This window comes from Musca vetustissima, unplaced genomic scaffold (genome assembly GCF_032173495.1).
Source record: "Musca vetustissima isolate MV318-11 ecotype Yass unplaced genomic scaffold, APGP_CSIRO_Mvet_v1 utg430974, whole genome shotgun sequence".
Taxonomy (NCBI): domain Eukaryota; kingdom Metazoa; phylum Arthropoda; class Insecta; order Diptera; family Muscidae; genus Musca; species Musca vetustissima.
Window position 1 is genome coordinate 1 of NW_026877388.1, and position 21,998 is coordinate 21,998.

Sequence of the window (21,998 nt, forward strand, 5' to 3'; positions counted from 1 at the left end):
ACACCTGGATTTTTTCTGCTTTGTAAACGTCTTTTCTTGTGTGTGTTCCAAAGAAAACAAAAATATTTATGAAATTGTCTAAACAATAATAGATTAGGCAAAATGCAAAAAAGAAGAGGACAACAAGAAGAGACATTGAGTGAAGAGATGGAAATCAAGTAGCTAATGGTCAGTTTGGTCATCTTTCAAAAACAGCCAAAGAACATAGGGAAATTGTGAAGCAGTCATGATTGACCATGATTTAGTATAATTAAAATAAATGTCCTTTTGTGTTCGTTTCGGGGTCGAAAAAAGTGAAGTTCATATTCAACATCTAGTCACAGAAACCATCCAGCCTCCCTTTGGGGGTTCTCCTTGTAATGGTCAGCATAAGGGCTGCCAGAAACCGGTTTTTAAGATTATCATTATGCCACTGACCAGTTCTTTGGCTGCCGCGACTGACCAAAGTTGGGAAGCAGATTTATGGTTTGCCAAGGTGTTGATCTTTTGGTTATTAAATACAATTTTTTTATTTACTTTCTTTCTTACTTCTCTCCTTGCTTATCCCTTTTTAGGATAGTTGTTGTTGTTGAGATGCTGTCTCAAGATGTTTGTGGTTATATTTGGTAATATTTTGATTTTTAACGCATTGTGGCTTGTGAAAGCAATCTTTGCTTAGATTTTTATCTCATGGAGGGTAAGTCTCTAACTCCTTTAACACTAAATGATTAAAAAAGATCTAGGCAAACCAAAAAAGAACCCATTAAGCACGGTTTCTTCTTTAGAGCTGGTATGTCGAAGTTCAATATTTAAAAGAAAAAAAATGAATAATCACTTGATTGAATAAGTCGTGTTATTTTGGCTTTAAATTTTTGTTACACCATTTTAAAAGCTCTTAGACACGTGCAGTTGACATTTTCAAGCTTTCTTAAGTGTTAAAAATTTTTTTATTTAATAATTCCCTTACAATGAATTGAATTTACTCACTTAACTCTCTCTCTCTCACACACTCTCTCTTTTTGTTTTACTCTCATATTAAATTGTTTATGTGAGTTTGTTGTGTCTGCTCTTCTCTTAGCATTGTTTTGTTGTTTAAACGGTTGAGTGAGCGAGAGAGAAAATATAATTTAAAGAGAGCATTAATGCTTTGTATGCTTGAAGGGGCATTGTGCTTTGTTATTTCATAACTCAGTGTAGGTGTTAGGCTGGCAATTCTCATTCACTTGAAACCAAGTAAGGTATAGATGGCAAAGCTCATTGTTTACACTTTATTGCTTTAAATGCTTGACAAATTTTGCATTTTCTGTTGGCTTCTGGCCAAAGAAAATTTATGAAAGGCTTTTAATATTTTTTTGACAATTTTCAGTCATTAAATATTAACCACAAAATATTTTTTTTGGGATTTATCTGCCCACCAAAAAAAGTCAACATGTCTTTAACCTTGCTGAAATAATTATTTCGTTATTTTATATTTTATTATCCGTTGCATGTCATGGTGGATTTTCCATGCGGTTTTTAGCATTTACGGATTTTATGTAAATTTTTAATTAAAAGTAAATTTAAGAAATTTTTGTAACGTCAATAAAAAATTCAGCAAGCCTCGAACCATTCAAGCAAAAAAATTTAAATTAAACAAAAATACATTTTTGCATTGTCTGTCTGCCTAGTGCTGAAAATATTAAGAAAACAATTTTTGTTGCTGTTGTTGGATTCATTGAAAACAACAACAACAGCGAAATTTACATACTATTCCGATTCGCCTAACAAAAGGGTTGTTTGTCTAGTGCTGACGTCTTTGGAAAAATACTGTCGCTTTCTTACGTTTAACAAAAAAAAGTATCGTCTTTCCTAAGGAACTCATCTTTGCCATTGGAATTTAAGGGTTGCGAATTCGTATTGTAGAACAATAGAGAGATTGAGATTGTCTGATTTAATTTCAACTTTTATTATGATATGTGGCATTATTTGGCAAGTTCGAGGTCTACAAAATGCTAGGAGAAGAAAGAGAAGGATGTGACAGGATATTGTTGGGCTTGATGGATGACAAAGTTGTGTCACCGGTTTGAAGGGGGTATTTTTTTCGTTTTTTGTTTGGCTATTGTTTTGAGTGTGATGTAGTGGTCAAAATAATTATTTTTTTTATTTAGGGAAGGTCGAGGTTAGAAAAAAATTGGGAATTAAAAAAAAAATAAATTTTTTCTTCTATATTTCCGTACAACCTTTGCAATTTTTTCCACTCTTTTAAACTCAATTTTCCTCTCTACCACATTTTTTACAAATATACTAATTTCTCCCCCCTCTTTCTTCTCATTTCAGCTGTACAACGCGGACGCGTCCCACCCACTCAACCCGGCTTGGCTGGCATGCACGGCCAATATCAGCTGGCCAATGGCGATCCCATGGGCGTGGCTGGCTTCAATGGCCATTCGTACCTTAGTTCCTATATTTCATTACTCCTGCGTGCCGAACCCTATCCCACCTCCCGCTATGGCCAGTGTATGCAACCAAATAATATTATGGGCATTGATAACATTTGTGAATTGGCTGCCCGTCTGCTATTCTCCGCCGTTGAATGGGCCAAAAATATACCCTTTTTCCCCGAACTACAAGTTACCGATCAAGTTGCTCTGCTGCGTTTGGTATGGTCCGAATTGTTCGTACTCAATGCCAGCCAATGTTCAATGCCACTGCATGTTGCCCCCCTTCTGGCTGCGGCGGGTTTACATGCCTCACCCATGGCTGCGGATCGTGTTGTTGCATTTATGGATCATATCCGCATCTTCCAGGAACAGGTGGAGAAATTGAAAGCTTTACATGTCGATTCGGCTGAGTATTCGTGTCTGAAGGCGATTGTGCTGTTTACCACCGGTAAGTTGTTGGATATCCTGTACAAGGATGTACCAGCACTGCTCACAAAAGTCTCACAAAAAGTGTGTTCACAAAGCTCGTCGAACACGAACAATGCTAGTCACAATTCCTCAGATAGTTCAAGTGAAGGTTTGCAATTAGCCGATGAGGTAATGATGGTGGTGAAGGATCATTTGGATGAATTGAATCGTTTGGAATCGGAGCAACAACAGCAGGCTGCTGCTGCCCTGCATTTGGCCACCTTTATGAAAACGGTGGCTGGTGTTGAGGCTGTGACACAATATTCCCTGAATCAGATCAAGGAAAATGTTGTGCCCAACAGTGTGGTGGAGGACAAATATGCTCCCACCTCAGCCTCGACCTCTACTGGCAGCAGCAGTATTGTGCCCTCGGCCACAAGTGCTTTTAGTAGCTGTGCTCCCTCTTCTTCGACTTCTGCCTCCTTGAAAGTAACTCCCAAGGTGCAAGAAGATGATCTCTTAACGGCCCTCTATAATTCGGCCAATAATCAAAATCACAATAACAACAACACCCAAAACAGCAGTGGTTTGGGTAATTCTCTTAATTCTCAGTCATTGAATTTAAGCCATTCTCCCGTGCATTCGAGTAGTTCGAATGCCATAACTGCCACGTCCAATGCCACCGTCACCACCACCACCTCCAACTCATCGAATACGTTAATGTCCAATGCCGCCGCCATGTTCTATCAAACACCGCCACGCTCCACTTTCGGTTCGGCCTTTGATATGTTCCATCATAGTACACCCTTTGGCATGTCACATGCTGCAGCGGCGGCAGCCGCAGCGGCCCATTCCTCCACAGCAGGAGCCGCGGCCGCCTCATTTGGTAGTCCTAGTTATAGATATTCGCCATATAGTTATGGCAGTAGATGGCAGCTGTAGATGCGATTTTTAAATCTTTAGAAAATAAAATGTCATTTTAGTTTAGATGGCAGAAAAAAAACAAACCAAATCTCTTTAAACCAAAGTTCTCAGAAAATTAAACAAATCCAAAGAAAACGTCCCCCTCTTCTCCCTCCCCAAAAAATATCCTTGTAAATTGATGTACTTAAATATCTCGCCTACTTATATTTTTAACTAAGTACCTGTAGATAGTTGTAAATTATTTTAGTTTAGTTTTTCATTCTTCATCTACTCTTCTTCTTTTCCTTTAAATCTGCTTCTAGTTTTTAGTGTTAAAAACAAAATTTAGTTTAGCTTCTTATTTAATTAGTCATAAATTTAGCAATTTCTTTTTATAAGTCAAAAAATGCAAACAAACAAACCTTAAAAGAAATTTTGGAAGACATTAGTTTTTAGTTTAGTCTATACATCTAAATTAAATTAGTGCCTATTTATTTAATTTATTCTTCTTCGAAATTTTTTTAAATCTAAGTTTAATTTATTTAATTGGAAAAAAATCAAAAAAGAATTTCAATACAATATATTACAAAAAAAAAAACATAATTGGTGTTCTCTTTATTATATATTTATTTTATTAAATATTTACAACAACAACAAATTTTCAATGGTGTTTGGGAAAAATATGATTTGAAAAAAGTCTAATGGAATGTGGGTAATATTCTAATTGGAAAATGTGAAAATTTTTAATGAAAATAAAAATTAATACAATTTTGGTTTTGGAAAATCATTTAAATATATATTTACCAAAATCAAAATTTTCTAATGATTTTTGAGATATGTGCATTTGAATTAGAAACTGAGACCAAAAATAAATTAAGGATTTCAAAACTAAAAAATATCGCTGGCTTAAGATGGAAAGGCAATAAGTCCCTTTTTTTTCCAGAAAATTGAGATTTTGATACAGACATTTTTAATTCGTAAAAATACATCGACTTAGTACAAAAAATCTGCAATCTAAAGGCCTAAGTCCATGTTGCTGGTTGCCTTGTTTGTCTCTTCTCTAAAATTGTAAAATATGGACTTATTGCCTTTACAAGTTAGTCGAGCAATATTAACTTAACATTAATTTAACCTTCAACATATATGAATCAATATTTTTTTATATCTAATTTTAAAATGTTGACCAAAATCCATAAAAGCGACAAAAGAATTTGAAGACATAATGAGTGGATGATTTTAAATAAAAAATAAATTCAAAATAAAATAGAAATACAATTTTGAATGAAAGCTAACCAAGCAAAAATTTTGGAAAATTTAACAAAATCTTAAAAAAATAATACAAAAAATCTTTAGTAAATTTGAATTAATATTTGAACCAAAAAAAAAAAAAAAATTAAAAAAATATTCACAAAATATTTTTAAATTAAAAAAAAAAATGCAAAAATCGATTTTAAATGAAATAAAATAATTTTAAAAATATTTTTCATAAAAAATATGTTGTGTATAATATTTAAAATATTTATATACAACAAATATTTTTGTATAACACATAATCATCCAATTAAATGGCGAACAACGTAAAAAATAATAAATATTAAAATAATGTTTAAAGAAAATATTTTTTTTTTTTAATTAAACGAGAAAAAAACTCAAAAATTCAGCTTGAGCCCGGCTGGGATTTGAACCCTGGTTCCCATGGCATCTGTTGATGTCCGGCGCCTTAGCGTTCAAAGCCACCTCCTTATCTTTCTAAGGTTGAACAATATGCAGTTGAATACCATTGAAGAAAAAATATTGTAGTCTGTATGGAAAAAAGTCCGTCACAAAAAAAATTGCCCAATATGCCTGATGAGCCGCTTAAGCAACGGCGAAACGCGTCGCATAGTGTTGGGAATGTAATATCTCTCTTGCTTTCCTTTTCATTGCAACTCCGATCATGTAGCACATCTCGAAAGAGAAATTAATGAGAAAAATTTAATCCACCTTTAACAAAAAAGATGGATTTCTTTCAAAATATTTATATATTCCAAATTTACTTTTAATTTTGTTGCTGTTCTTTTGATTTTTTTTTTCATAAAAAAATAATTGAGATTTAATCTCATTAGCAAATTTTAACAAAATCCATTTTAATTTGATTAATTCCATTAGAAAAAATCTCAATATTAATTCAAAAGAATATCAAATTTATTGAAATGTTAATTTAAAAAAATTTAAAAAAATATGTCTAAATAGTAATTCAATTAAGAAAATTTCCCTCTATTCCAAATATTACCCACATGTTAGCATACGATAAGGGTCTTAAAAAATTGGTATGGATTTTGTATGGTGGTAAATCTGTTTTGGGGGTCTCACTAAAAACCATAGTTGGCTCACTATAAAAAATAAACCCAATAACATAATTTAAAATTATTTAATATTTATTTTTTTTTTAATTTTTTATTTTTTTGTGAATTTTTATTATTTTTTTTCTATAAATTTTTGAAATTTTTTTCTTAGAAAATGTGAATATGTGTTGGAATCTATGAGCCAAAGTTCAGCTTTTTTTACTTATAGTAAAAATTAATGTTTGATACAAAAATCTCAATTTTTTTACAGTTTTGTGTCTTTTAAATTATAAAGGATTTAAAATCCTTTGTAGGATTTTTCCTATAATATTCTATGTTATTGTTGCAGAACATTTCCGTATTCTTTTAATATTAGCCTATGGTTGAATATTCCTGTTATTTTATCATAGGCTAATATTTAAAGATTTTTTTTAATCTACTGAGGGCGACAGTATTGAATTTTGAGAATTTTTTCTCCTCCAATTTAAAAAAAGCCCTTTAAGCTCATAGACAATGTTTATATTTTTTAAAATCACATAAATGCCCATAGACAAATTGTTGAACACCTAATGGTGTGTTAAGGCGAGATAACCACCACCCCCTAAATATAGATTTTTTTAAATGTATTTAATTCGAATCAAAAACAACTCAATAAAAATATTGGACTTTTTATCGGACATGATTCCTAAATATTCTCAATTTGTATGCCTAAACAGTTTATGTTTCAAAATTTCAAACATCGTTCCAGGGATATATTTCACATAATTTCAATGCGACAATTTTAGTTGGAAACTAAAATTCTTTCATTGAAATTTGGAAAAAAATAATTTTATTTTCGTTTCTCTATGTCGAATGAAAGCGCTTTTCATTGGTGCAAAAGAAAGGGATATTGAAAGTGGTTTCATAAAGTATAAATCACAATTCATTTGGCATACAGAAACAAAATTGAAGTTTAGGATTTCAAATGGTTAGAGATGGGCAGTGGGTAAATACCCAAAGGGTAAATTCATATTTTTTTAGTTTTGATTTTTCTAATTTTTTTCGCAAATATTAACAAAAAGTATTTTTAGTTTTGATTTTACTAATTGTTTTCTTGTTTTAATTATTTGGTTTGCTCTAATTTTTAACATTTTAGTGATTTGATACATGTTTGGTATTGTTTATTTTTTTTTTGATTTTTTATTATTTAAATTTTATTTTTTTATTGTACTTTATTTATTTTAACACCTTTTTTGGAAATTGCACTGATTTGATTATTTTTTTTATTTGCTTATTTTTTATTTTCGGTTTGATATGATATACGAAAAAATACTTAAATCAGTGTATTTTCTAAATTAATTACTAAATAATGGTATTATTTTTATTAAATAATGGAAATTTGCAAAATTTATTTTGTATTTTTTTTGCATTTTTATTCATTTTTTCCATTATTTAATAAAAATGAATATATCTTTAAAAATATTTTCAATTATTTATTAGTAATTTTTCTTTATTTATTAATATAAAAATGTTGGCTTTTTATTAATTGTTTGTTTTCTTCATTTCCATTATTTAATAAAAATAATTACAAATATGTTTTTATATTTATTTATTTATTTTTCCATAATTTTTCTCATCCAATTTTTTCACAAACATTTATTAACATATTATTTTCTCTTTTTTTCCAAGCTTTTTTTTACTAAATGCACAATACATTTTTTTCCATACATTCATCATTTATGCACACATATACATATATATCCAAACATACACCTTTTTCTAACAGCCTAACCAATCTTACTGCCAACAAAAACTAAACAAAAGGATCGGTTTTTAAGGATCAAGGTTTTCTGGAATATAATCGCACACACACACATACTCACACAACTACATCATGCATTATTTTTATCAACATACACACACATGCATTTACTTCTAACAGCCTAACACATACATCCACATTTATGCACCTAAATTTCGGGCCCAGCTTGCATGCGTTTTCTTGCAGGGGTTTTTTTGTGTGATTAACTAACCCAACATACAAAATCCAGCCATCATACCAAGGATACACAAGGAGTCCAAAACAGAAAAAAATCAAAATTTAAAGGAATTTCAATGGTGGAAGTTGGTTAATAATAATTTTGGTTATTTATTGTTGTTTATAATTTTATTTTACAAATATCATGGTTTGTTGTTATTGTTTTATTATTGTATATATTGTTGTTTATTTGTTATTATAATTTATCCTATAGCTATTTACATATATATACGAGAAACCAAGAAAAATAAATTTGTATGTGTATTTATTTATACAGAAAATATTTGAAAAAAATCTTATATTGTATTTTTATTTATTTTATTAAAATATTTATTATATAAATTAAACTTATGATTTATTTTCGAAGATTTTTGGGCAATATTTATACCCTTCACCACACTGTGGTACAGGGTATTATGTCTTTGTGCATATGTTTGTAACAGGCAAAAGGAATCAAGATAGACCCATGGTTCCTTTTGAGAATATGCATATAATCACTTTTTAAGTCGATTTATGCATGTCCGTCTGTCCATGTTAAATTGTAAACAAAGTACAGGTCGCATTTATTATCCGAATTGGATGAAATTTGGCATACGTCACTTATTTGGCCCAAGGACGAACCCTATTGAAATTGGGAAAAATCGGTTCAGATTTAGATATAGCTCCCATATATATTTTCGTCCGATTTAAGGTAAATGGTGCACCAAAGTCCCTATATATCTTTTGATTTGCACGAAATTTGGCACAACGTACTTAATTAAGCCTAGAATGATGTGTGCTAAGTTTCATTAAAATCGGTTCAGATTTATATATAGCTCCCATATATATTTTCGTCCGATTTAAGGTAAATGGTGCACCAAAGTCCATAAATATCTTTCGATTTGCACGAAATTTGGCACAGCGTACTGAATTAAGCCTAGAATGATGTGTGCTAAGTTTCGTGAAAATCGGTTCAGATTTAGATATAACTCCCATATATTTTCGTCCGATTTAAGGAAAATGGTGTACCAAAGTCTCTGTATACCTTTCGATTTCCATGAAATTTGGTACAGCGTACTGAATAAAGTCTAGAATGATGTGTGTTAAGTTTCGTGAAAATCAAAAATGCGACGTCTGTTAAGATTCATCTGTTGAATTTACCCAAAGTGGTGAAGGGTAACATATAGTCGGCCCCGTTCGACTTTACCACTTTCCTTACTGGTTTTATTAATGAAAAAGTCTTGCTTTACATTAGGAAATTTTACTTGTGCCAATTCTTAGTTTGTTGGTGCGAGAAATGGAAGAATGTCATTAAGCTATAGAATCGATGCAGGTCAAATTTCCTAATTTAAATGAAGTCTAAGGGTAACAAAGTTATCGGAGTTCATAAAGGACATTAGGGTAGAATATATTTAAACCAGTCATAACATTATAATAGTATACGAAGGACTTCTAAATCTTACGTTTTTGTTAATCCTTCCTTTTGGTTTTTCAATTCAATTTCAATTCAACTCAAAAATTTTGCCATTTAGAACCCCCTCTTTTATGTACACAATTTATGATGGCCATGATTAGGCTTTATCCTTTTAATATTTATTCCCAATTTCACCCCACATCCCTCTCTGTTTAAATAATTTTTCATCAAATATTTACATTTTAAGACCATCAATATTTATTTCTTTCGAACAAGAAAAAAATTGCGAAGAAAAAATTCTCCCAAAAAATCTATGCCATTGATTTTTTGTTTTTTTTTTTTTGAAATTCCTTAACTAAGTAAATTTTGCGATTACGATTCTCCTACAATAACAAAAAAAACAACATCTAAGCACTTTGAAAGTTATGCCACTTCAAAAAGGCTAAAAAAAATTGGTGAAATTATTTTCATTATTTTAAGCAATCGACAAAATGTCTACAAGTGAGAAGAAGACGAAGAAAGCCAAAAACTACAACAACAACAATAACCAAATGGAAACCTTAAACCCAACACGGAAATTTTGGTCAAGTTGCTTGAAGACGTCGACGAAGAAGAAAACTATGATGACAATGACGACGACAACGAATACGACGATGAGGACACAACAACAACAACGACATAGTAGACGACTCTCTGATCGCTTGTAAATAAGCGACATAAACGAGTGTTGTATTAATGTTCATAATGTGCAATCTTGACGTCAATAAACGTCGTCGCTTTTTAGCAAAAGGACAAGCATCGAGCATCGAAAAATCGTTGACTATTTTACAGGCCTGAATGGCAGTCAGTCGGCCAGGCAGTTAGGTTGACTAAATGAATGGTTAGTTGGCTGGTTAGCTAAGTATAGATGGCTAGCTGTATTTTTTTTTTGTTTACTAGAAAACAGAGGTGGTTCTGGTAGATTAGACAAATAGGGGAAGTATATTAAATTTTCTTACAATAAATTGGAAATATTTCTGGGTACCCATTGGGAAGAAAATTTACATACCAAAAATTATCAACACAGACCCATGTTGCCGGCCAATACGGAACATTATTTGGTATTTGGGTATATTGGCCTTCTTTGGCTTATGAAAAAAATATTTTTTTTTAAATCAGAGCGTTCTTAGGCTCTTGAAAAATATTTTTTAAAAATCCAGACCTCCTTTACAACTTGAATTTTTTGTTTCAAATGTTTGCCTTCTTTAATACTAAACCAAATATTTTTTGTTTGAATCCTCTCTCTCTCTCTCTCTTTGGTTTAGTCCCTAAAAATATATATTTTTTTAATTCCACGCCGCCTTTGGTTTATTTAGTCCTTAAAAATATTGTTTGATCCTTAAAAATATTTTTTTTAATTCAACGGCGCCCTTGGTTTATTTAGTCCTTAAAAATATATTTTTAATCCACGCTTTGCTTGGTCCTTAAAAAATATTTTTTTAATCCACGCCTTGTTTGATCCTTAAAAATATTTTTTTTAAATCCAGGCCTTGTTTGGTCCTTAAACAATTTTTTTTTTTCAAATCCACGCCTTGTTTGGTCCCTAAAAAATATTTTTTTTAATCAAAGCCTTGTTTGGTCCTTTAAAAATATTTTTTAAAGCCATCCCTTATTTGATTATTGAAAAAAATACTTTTTGAAAAATCCACGCCTTATGTGGTCCGCCGTATTTGGTCTTTGAAAGAAATATTTTTAAACCACTGAACGGAGCAGTATTGTTGGACGGGGCCGACCATACGATACCCCACACAAAAATCTGGGTCCATTTGATCCGTTAAATATTGATTGATCTTTATCACACAGGCATGCTAATTCTTTGACCCGATCCCCTTCTCCATGTTTGGGCCATAATTGCAACCTCTGGAACGATCAGAAAATTAAGTATTTGGTCTATTTCATCTCTTAATTTTTAACCGATCTTTACCAAAAACAATATGGGTCTTCATTAGGCAGAACCCATCCTACATGCAAAATTTCGTGAAGATAGGCCCATAACTGTGGCCTGTATCGTGCTTACAAATTATAATGGACAGACGGACGGGCAGACACACATGTCTAGATCGACTAAGCTAGTCGAGATCGGTATACTTAAAGGTGGATCTATGACCAATATTTCGCGGCGCTACAAACATTTGGGACTGCACAAAGCTATAATACCCTGACAACATAGTTGTGTAGGGTATAAAAATCCACACGTTTGGAACTTTTTTTCTATATGTCCTGTCCTCCTCAGTTAGGACGTCTCTGGCTTCATATTCGCTAACAAATAACCTATACGTTGTTAAAGTCCTACAAAATCAGGGACGAAGAAGACGACTACAGCAAAAAACCAACAACAACAACATTCAACAAAAGAATCAAAATCTTCAGCTTAGTACAAAGTCTCGTATGCTGTCGCTCAGTGGCATTAGTTAACATACAAAAAAACAAGACTTGCTGGTGGATACCAAACGAACGAACGACCGATCGACAGACAGACATCCAGCTTAGAGCTTACATATACTCCCATTGCAAAGCCCAGGCCGTTGTCGTTGTTGTCCTATCACAAAAAAAGTGAAGAAGAAATATAAAGTTTACAAAATGCAAACGACAACAACAACAACAGCACACACAACATAAGTAACATCCAGCAACAACAACAACCTTTATTACATTAAACAGTTGTTTAAGAAAAAAAGGTAGAGATACTTCTTCATAGTATTCTCCCCACCCCCCTTGCTTGAGATATGTGGTTGGGGCATCCGATGTGGTGTCCCTCTGTTTAAATGTCTGTCTAAACGATTTAACATCCAAGTTGAGTAGTAGTTGTTTTTGTTGTTGTTATTATTGTCATCCATAGCAGATATTGTTGTTGTTGTTTTTGTCATGTCTGTCATTTGATTTTTCTTGCGCGTTTTCATTCCTCCCGAAGCTGTTGGGTGGTGTAGGGGCCCATTTTTATTTGAGATATTACAAACAGCTCAACACAAAATCGCCTGTCAATTTTTGGCTTGTGATGTTTGTGGCCTCTTTTGCGGATTTGCAATTCAGAGGATTGGCCATAATAATAATATTGGCCAATAAATGGACATTGTATGTGACACCTTTTGGACACACATAAATGCCAAGTGACCTCATTTTCTAGAGATTTGGGTGATTTTTTTTAAATTTTCAAAATGGGAAGTAGTAGCGGACTTAGTAGATAGCCAGAGGTAGAGAATTTTAAGAGTAAACCCTTTCGCAAATTTTGGAAAGCTTGAACTCCCAGTTGTTACTCCCTCTCGTTATACTAATTTACTTCCATTTCTTTCCTTTCATAGAATAGTTCCCATCATTAAAAAAATCCCTACCATTGCCTGGCCCATTGTAGCCGAACTCCTTAACCATTAACAATCAATAATGCAGTAAACACGATTCTTCCAAAAATACAACAACAACAAAAAAACTTTTTAAACAAACGTGCCGCAGCTTTCGTTATTTCAACGACATGATGCCACAAACAAGATACACCACGCCATTCATTCACTCTCCCGCACCGTTGCTGGTGGGGTGCCAAAGACTGATGGACACCACCACCGCCGCCATCGTCAGTGCCATTAAATGTCCCCATCATGACGATAAGCAGCACCCTCAGTGTCAGCAGGCAGTCAGGAAGAAAAAAATCACTCAACGCTTAACAGCAATAATTGTCAATTGACTTTCTATCAAATCAAACACAACAACAACAACAATGTTTACAATGTAAAACTTCTTAAAGTCAATAACTGAAGTGATTTGGATTTGATTGCATTAGGCAAGGTTCCTTCGTTTTGGTTCTGTTTTTTTCGGCCAACCACCAAAAAAGGGTCAAAATTGGAGGCTTCCTCCCCGCGCTCCCTCCTTAAAAGGTGGTCAGCTAACCAAAAGTAATGCGAATTGATTTTCGGAACCCTTTTTTCAGAGGCGATCTTTAATTTTTTACTGTCCGTTTTCTCAGTTTTTTTTTCGTTTGTAGTTCACTAGGAAAATCCAGAGTGGAAAAAAACTAAATCAAATATCATGAGAGCCAAAATCGAAACACACGCTCCCGTCCCCAGTCAGCTATAGGGGGATAGCTCAAAATGTTACCATGGCTAGACATATTTAGCCAAAGGGAACAGATGGTTAACAATCAGACAGAGGCACAGTGAGGGGAAATGCAAACATTTTTGAAGGATGCGCAGATTTCTAAAAACAATCGATATTTGTTAAAGAACCACACATAAGCGTGGTATTAAAAAATACGCAAATTTAAAATTATTTATACCCTTCACCACACAGGGTATGTAACAGACAAAAGGAAACGAGATAGGCCTATGGTTCCTTTTGAGAATATGCATAGAATCACTTTCTAAGTCAATTTATGCATGTCCGTCCGTTCGGATCGCATTTACGATCCGAATTGGATGAATTGAGGTCATATATTTGACCCAAAGACGAACCCTATTGAAATTTGTGAAAAATCGGTTCAGATTTAGATATAGCTCCCATATATATTTTCGATTCCGATTTTAGGTAAATGGTGTACCAAAGTCCATATATACTTCGATTTGCACGAAATTTGGCATAGTATACTGAATTCAGTATAGAAAGATGTGTGCTAAGTTTCATGAAAATTGGTTCAGATTTAGATATAGCTCCCATATATAGTTTCGCCCGATTTTAGGTAAATGGTGCACTTAAGTCCCTGAAAATCATTCGATTTGCTCGAAGTTTGGCACAGCGTACTGAATTAAGCCTGGAACGATGTGTGCTGAGTTTCGTGAAAATCGGTTCAGATTTCGATATAGCTCCCATATATATATTCGACCGATTTAATGTAAATGGTGTACCAAAGTCCCTATATATCCTTCGATTTGCACGAAATTTGGTATAGTGTACTGAATTCAGCCTAGAAAGATGTGTGCTTAGTTTCATGAAAATCGGTTCAGATTTAGATATAGCTCCCATATATGTTTTCGTCCAATTTTAGGTAAATGGTGCACCAAAGTCCCTATATATCCTGCGATTTGCACGAAGTTTGGCATAGCGTAATGAATGAAGTATAAAATGATGTATGCCAAGTTTCGTGAAAATCGGTTCAGATTTAGATATAGCTCCCATATATATCTTCGTCCGATTTAAGGTAAATTGGGTACCACAGTCCCTACATATCTTTCGATTTGCACGAAATTTGGATTTATAAGTGAATGAAGAACTCAAAATGTGGCCGGATGTATAAAACATACTGAAATAAGTGTAACCTAACATGCGACAAGTTTCGATGAAATCGGTTTAGATTTCGATATTTTGCTTTAAATTCATTTACTAATATTGCCCATTGTAAGAAGCAACTCTATGTCTGACCAAAATTTAGTATAGGTTGCAGAATGGCATGACATGACATCTGATGAATTTACCTAAGGTGGTGAAGGGTAAGGGAAATCGGACCCGCCGACTTTACTACCGGTTTTAAATATTTTTTTCCAAGGGCCTCCTAAGGCATAGTTTTTTATAATTTTTTCCGAGGCCCACCTAAAATTTTCTCAAGGCCTGTAATAAGTTAACATTTATTGTAGAACATTATCAGAAGGTCTACAATAATCATGGCTCACTTAAAAGATATTTTCTCAAGGTCTCCAAAAATTCTTAATTTTTTTTAATATTTTCTCAAGGTCTCCATTAATCCTAGATTTAGTAAAGAATATTATCAAGGTCTCCAATAAGCCAAAATGTTCATAGAATATTTTTCAAGGTCCCAAAAAAGCTTTATTGTAGAACATTTTCAGAAGGTCTACAATAATCATGGCTCAATTAAAAGATATTTTCTCAAGGTCTCCATTAATCCTAGATTTAGTAAAGAATATTATGAAGGTCTCCAATAAGTCAGGATGTCCATAGCAGATTTTTCAAGATCCCAAATAAGCTTCATTGTGTTTTTTTTCAAATATTTTTCCTAATACCTCCCACTGTGCCTTAGCGGTGCTTACCCAAAAAAATAACAACTCGTCTGCAAAGTGAAAGACGACATACCTTCGTCTAATACCTGATGATAATATATTGAAGCTGGAAAAAAATCTCTACGAATTTTCCCGTAGGGAAGAGCGAAGGGAATCGATGACTGAGAAAATTTGTGGACAGTAGGTAAAGTAAGGGTAATGGCTTGAACGGAGAAATGAAGTGCAGTGTTCCTGATTTTTTTTTTTTTTTGGCAAAATGAAAAGCTTTCTCAACAGTTGTTTCAGCTGTTTGGCTGTTTAGTTGACGATGATGCTGATGATGATGCAGCAGCTTCTTTGGGCCAAAATCATTGCTGGCCATGAATACTTGAACTTGGTTTTGTTTTTGCTTTTATTTTTCTGCCAGCCAGCCAGCTTGGTAAAGAGTTCAAGAGCTGGCTTTAACTACTAGCTCTAACTTTACTTATGCAGAATGTCGGTCGGTCGGCTGCTTGGTTGGTATGTTTGACTTGACTGTATTTCGCAAAGATCGTGACCGCATGTCTTAAATGCATAATGACCGTAAATGCATTTTAAAGTTTTGATGCCATAGCAAAAAAAAAAAAAAAAAAAGAAAACTGGGGGGAAGTAGTAGAAGAGAAAAAAACGAAACTAAACCTCGACTACATGGAAAAAATCACTATTCTTAAAGAAAGTTTGGTTGTTTTTTTTCATCTGACCAACTTATGTTCCTAAGACATTGGCATGGAGGGGATGCGGAGAGATGTGCCAAAAAAATCGAAAATCATCTCTTATGTTGCCTTTGCCAAAAAAAAAAAAAAAAAAAAAAATGGAAACAAAAAAATTCTGCCAGAAATCTGGCTGGCGTTTACTCAACTCCTCCATGATGGCCATCATGGTTCGTATAAATTGTCTTACTTGACAAAAATATGATGGTGTAGAAAAGGTTAAACCGTTTTTGAGTATTTATAAATTGTGGACTTTTTGTTGATGTTGTTGTTCCTATTTTTTGTTATTTATGACTTTTTGATTTGTTGTTGGCACTACTTAGTACAATTTCCCCCCTCTCTGTACAATTCCTTTATTCTCTATAGAATTTATTTTTTATTGTATGGAAAAAATATATATTTTTGTGATTTTTATTAAATGTTTATAACTTTATTATTAACTAGCAAAAAAAGCAACAACAATAAATAGAGGCCTTCGTCTTGTTTGTCGAATTGTTTTTGAAGGTTACAACACGTTTTTCGGCGCGTTCTCTTTGTCTATTATGCCAATACCTGCTATGTCGAAAAATATGAGCTATTTTAGGAGTTTCGGCTGTTGTTATTGTTGTTTTGTGTGTTTTTGCCAGGTCATAGTTCATTTGCATTTTATGAACAATTGCTTTTTAATCTTTGAATGGAAAATTTATAAGCTAAAATATATATATATATATATATATTTGTTGGAAATATGCCTTGGAAATAAAACAAAAATAATAATAACTGTATTTTATATTTTTGCAATTGTCAGACAATTGTTTATAGGAATTTAATACCTCGTAAGGGGTATTAGTTTGAGTTGGTATTAAATTATGTGATGATAATAATAAATTTAGAAAAAATAGGTTACTTAAGTGACGGAGGAAAGTTTTGAGGGCTAATTTGTAGAGGCCACCAAAGTGGGCTTAAAAGAAGAATGAATATTTTTAAAAAATCCAATAAGCGTGGATTTAAAAAAAAATATTTTTACATGATTTCCAATAGGCTTGGATTAAAAAAAAATTCTATGACTTCCAATAGGCGTGATTTTTTAAAGAAATATTTTTCCATGACTTCCAATAGGCGTGGGTTTTTATACCCTTCACCACACTGTGGTACAGGGTATTATGTCTTTGTGCATATGTTTGTAACAGGCAAACGAAATCGGGATAGACGCATGGTTCCTTTTGAGAATATGCATAGAATCACTTTCGGAGTCGATTTATGCATGTCCGTCTGTTCGCCCGTCCGTCCATGTATTTTTGTGAACAAAGTACAGGTTGCATTTATGATCCGATTTGGATGAAATTTGGCACATGTCACTTATTTGGCCCAAAGACGAACCATATTGAAATTGGAGAAAATCGGTTCAGATTTAGATATAGCTCCCATATATATGTTCGACCGGTTTTATGTAAATGATATACCAAAGTCCCTATACATCTTTCGACTTGGACGAAATTTGGCACAGCGTACTAAATTGGCTCTAGAATGATGTGTGTAAAATTTCTTGAAAATCGGTTCAGATTTAGATATAGCTCCCATATATATGTTCGACCGGTTTAATGTAAATGGTATACCAAAGTCCCTATACATCTTAAGATTTGGACGAAATTTGGCACGGCGTAATGAATTAGGTCTAGAATGATGTGTGTTAAGTTTCGTGAAAATCGGTTCAGATTTAGATATAGCTCCCGTATATATTTTCGTCCGATATTAGGTAAATGGTGCAATAAAGTCCCTATATATCTTTCGATTTGAACGAAATTTAGCATATCGTAATGAATTAGGTCTAAAATGTTGTATGTTAAGTTTCCTGAAATCGGTTTTACTACTTTCCTTACTGGTTTTAAATATATATTTTTCCATGACTTCCAATACATGTGGATTTTTTTTAAGGTGTGAACTTAAAAAAACATTTTTAGGGTGTTCTTGAAAACATATTTAAAATTTTTTGCCGAAATATCCCTTCGAACATATTCTTTTAAAACATCACTGCCTACAACTAAAAATTTGTTGTCTAAATTTGACAATGTCTAGATTCTCTTAACGAAAAAAATCTCAAACTCAAAACACATTAACAAAAAGTGTCAGATTTACAGGCATTTTAGACACGAGTTTTGTTGGCTAACCACAAAAGCAACAGCGCCACTGCCGTAGAATGTGTCGATACCCGAGTATTAGAAACTTCAGTAAGTTTTTCAGTTTTTTTTACTTCTCTATTAAATACTATTGATTACTCTGGTCGTCGTTTTTGTTGTTGTTGTTTTTTTCATTTTGGTCAGTTGATAGTGGAAACTCTCGCAGCACACAGAAAATGTGAAAAAAAACAAACTAACAATATTAACCACATATTTATGGTCAATTTAAATAGACATTAATTGATAGTTTCTAAGACAAACATACACATACTCACATGTGTATGTATATACGCATTAGACGATAGACAATTTTTGAGCGGATGAACAAAAAAAAAAAAAAAACACTGCTATAAGCAACAATTGCCAATAGAGTCCGACCGACGATTGCAAGGAAATTAAATACTTTAACATGAATTTAAAACAAAAAATAAAAAAAAAACTTGAAGACAACAACAAAGCTGAGATAAAACTTATGGGCGACATACATATTGATGTCATTGCACAAAAACGAACAAATGACACATAATTTTAGGTTTTAAGACCAATTGAAGTGCCAGAGCAAATAGCTGGCTAGCTAGCTGTGGAAATATGCCATTAATATTAAATGAAAATCTAGTTGTTTTAATTTTTTTTCAATAAAAATTATTAATAGTTACAAAATAATAATAAAATATATTTTAATCCTTAAAATATTGTTTTGATATTTGCTATTAATTTATTTAATACATGTTTGAAGAGATTTTATTGGAATGTTCAATTTGTTATTTGTAGGAAAAGAGAGCAGCTTGGAAAATCAAAAAAAAAAATAAATAAATAAATAAAAATAAATAAATAAATGAATAAAAATAAAAAAAAATAAAATAAATATGCTAATTAAAAAAATGGCAAATATTGCATTTTTCACACGTTTTCACAGATTTTGTTTTTATTAGAAAAAAACACTGAAATAAACTAAAAACAAAAATTAAAGCTATTTTCCCATTAAAAAACTCCAAAATATGTAATTTACTAATCTCAGCAGGTTTTGCATTAAGGCTAATAATAACAAAAATCTTATTTCATATAGAAACTTTTTTAAGACTGGCGTGAAAATGTTCGCTCGATACCAGTCAGGTCTCTTTTGCTGAAATGCATTTATTTTGTACTACCATTTTTATGCTTCGTTGCAAAATGCAAAAAAGTTGTTATTTTTTTGGAAAATACATCATAAATCACGTTGATTGGAATAGAAAAAAAATCGAAAAATGGTATTAGGAAAAAATATGTATGTATGTATTACAAATTTAGCGCCAGCACTTTTACAATGAAATATGAAACAAGGTGGCAGATACACTCAATTAAAAATGGTTAAAATTAAAATATATTTTTATATAAAATAAAAATGAATAAAATAAAAAATATTGATATATCGAATGAAAAAATTATCATCATCCCAAAAATACCGAATATTTGGGTGTGCCTTTGTGTGCAGTCTACCCCCAAAAATTCAAAAAAAAAAAAAAATAAATAAATAAATAAATAAATGAAATAAATAAAAAATCCGCTTCTCAACAAAAAAAATATTCTTTCCACGCTTATGGCTCTTGAAAAAATATTCTTTAAAAATCCACGCTTATGGCTCTTGAAAAAATATTCTTTAAAAATCCACGCTTATGGCTCTTGAAAAAATATTCTTTAAAAATCCACGCTTATGGCTCTTGAAAAAATATTCTTTAAAAATCCACGCTTATGGCTCTTGAAAAAATATTCTTTAAAAATCCACGCTTATGGCTCTTGAAAAAATATTCTTTAAAAATCCACGCTTATGGCTCTTGAAAAAATATTCTTTAAAAATCCACGCTTATGGCTCTTGAAAAAATATTCTTTAAAAATCCACGCTTATGGCTCTTGAAAAAATATTCTTTAAAAATCCACGCTTATGGCTCTTGAAAAAATATTCTTTAAAAATCCACGCTTATGGCTCTTGAAAAAATATTCTTTAAAAAATCCACGCCTTATGGCTCTTGAAAAAATATTCTTTAAAAACTCCACGCCTTATGGCTCTTACAAATCTTCTTTAAAAACTCCACGCCTTATGGCTCTTACAAATCTTCTTTAAAAAATCCACGCCTTATGGCTCTTGAAAAAATATTCTTTAAAAATCCACGCTTATGGTTCTTGAAAAAATATTCTTTAAAAATCCACGCTTATGGCTCTTGAAAAAATATTCTTTAAAAATCCACGCTTATGGCTCTTGAAAAAATATTCTTTAAAAATCCACGCTTATGGCTCTTGAAAAAATATTCTTTAAAAATCCACGCTTATGGCTCTTGAAAAAATATTCTTTAAAAATCTACGCTTATGGCTCTTGAAAAAATATTCTTTAAAAAATCCACGCCTATAATAGCTCTTGAAAAAATATTCTTTAAAAATCCACGCCTTTAAAAATCCACGCTTATGGCTCTTGAAAAAATATTCTTTAAAAATCCACGCTTATGGCTCTTGGAAAAATATTCTTTAAAAATCCATGCTTTCGGCTCTCGAAAAAATATTGATTAAAAATCCACGCTTATGGTTCCGATAGTCCAATAATTATTCTTTCAAAATCCACGCTTATGGCTCTGATAGTTCTTGAAAATGTATTCTATAAAAATCCACGATAATGGTTCTGAAAGTCCATAAAAAATATTCTTTAAAAATCGACTATTATGACTCTAATAGTCCTTGAAAAAATATGCCTCAAAAATCCACGCTTATCGATGCTGATAGTCCTTGAAAACATATTCTTTAAAAATCCATCCTTATGGTTCCCATATGCATTCAAAACATATACTTTAAAAATTCACCCTTATGGCTACCATAGCATTCTTGAACCGTACCATCCTTGAAGAAATTTTTCTTTCAAAAAATTGTCATAATAAAAAGTCATAATAAAAAGTCAAACAAAAAGTTATTTTTTAACATACAAACATTCCCTCTCGAGCGTGTATACAAAAATTATCAAAGTTCCATTTAAAAAAATATGTTTTATATAATCCCCTTCTCCGCTCCTAATTGTCCCCCTTTAGCTTTAAAAATATTCACTTTGATTAGACATAATTAAAGCTTTGGACATTCTTCCAATCGTATATATACACAGCAATGACAAAATAAAACTATTTTCAAATCTAAAAAATAATTACACATACATATGTATATCACATTGTCATATATGTCTATGCGTACAATTGTGCGTCTGAATGATCGAATCAAATCGATTAATGCAAAGCTAGACAATACTGTTCTGTTTCGAATTGTTCTTGGGCCATTATAAATAATACAGACTGATGACTGGGCTGACTGACCGACTGCCCGTACCGATAAATACAATGTTTCACAATAGAATGAAAGAGAAAAAAATGAAAGGAATGAAGAAATTGAAATGAATAATTACACACACATATATATACACACTCTAATTAATTAATACTATTATTTGCGTTGTTTGTCAAATAAAACAAATATTTATCGTATTTTTTTCTGTTTTTCTCTTCCTCTCTTCTGTAGATGCCTGCGGCTTATCAGATGTCAATCACATAGAATCCCTGCAAGAGAAATCGCAATGCGCCTTGGAAGAATATTGCCGGACGCAATATCCAAATCAACCAACGCGGTTTGGTAAATTACTTTTAAGGCTTGCATGGCTGGGCTGGGTGGTGAGGGTCAGTGATGCATTG

General features: G+C 32.2%; 1 protein-coding gene across 1 annotated transcript; it reads left to right on the plus strand.

The window, feature by feature from the left end:
- Positions 1-2,291: 2,291 nt before the first annotated feature.
- Positions 2,292-21,983, plus strand: LOC133321977 (steroid receptor seven-up, isoforms B/C; the record flags this gene model as incomplete). The annotated part of the gene is made up of 2 exons (XM_061531043.1): positions 2,292-2,847; positions 21,829-21,983. Coding segments are annotated over 2 exons (711 nt in total), but the record flags the coding sequence as incomplete, so codon positions are not given.
- Positions 21,984-21,998: the final 15 nt, after the last annotated feature.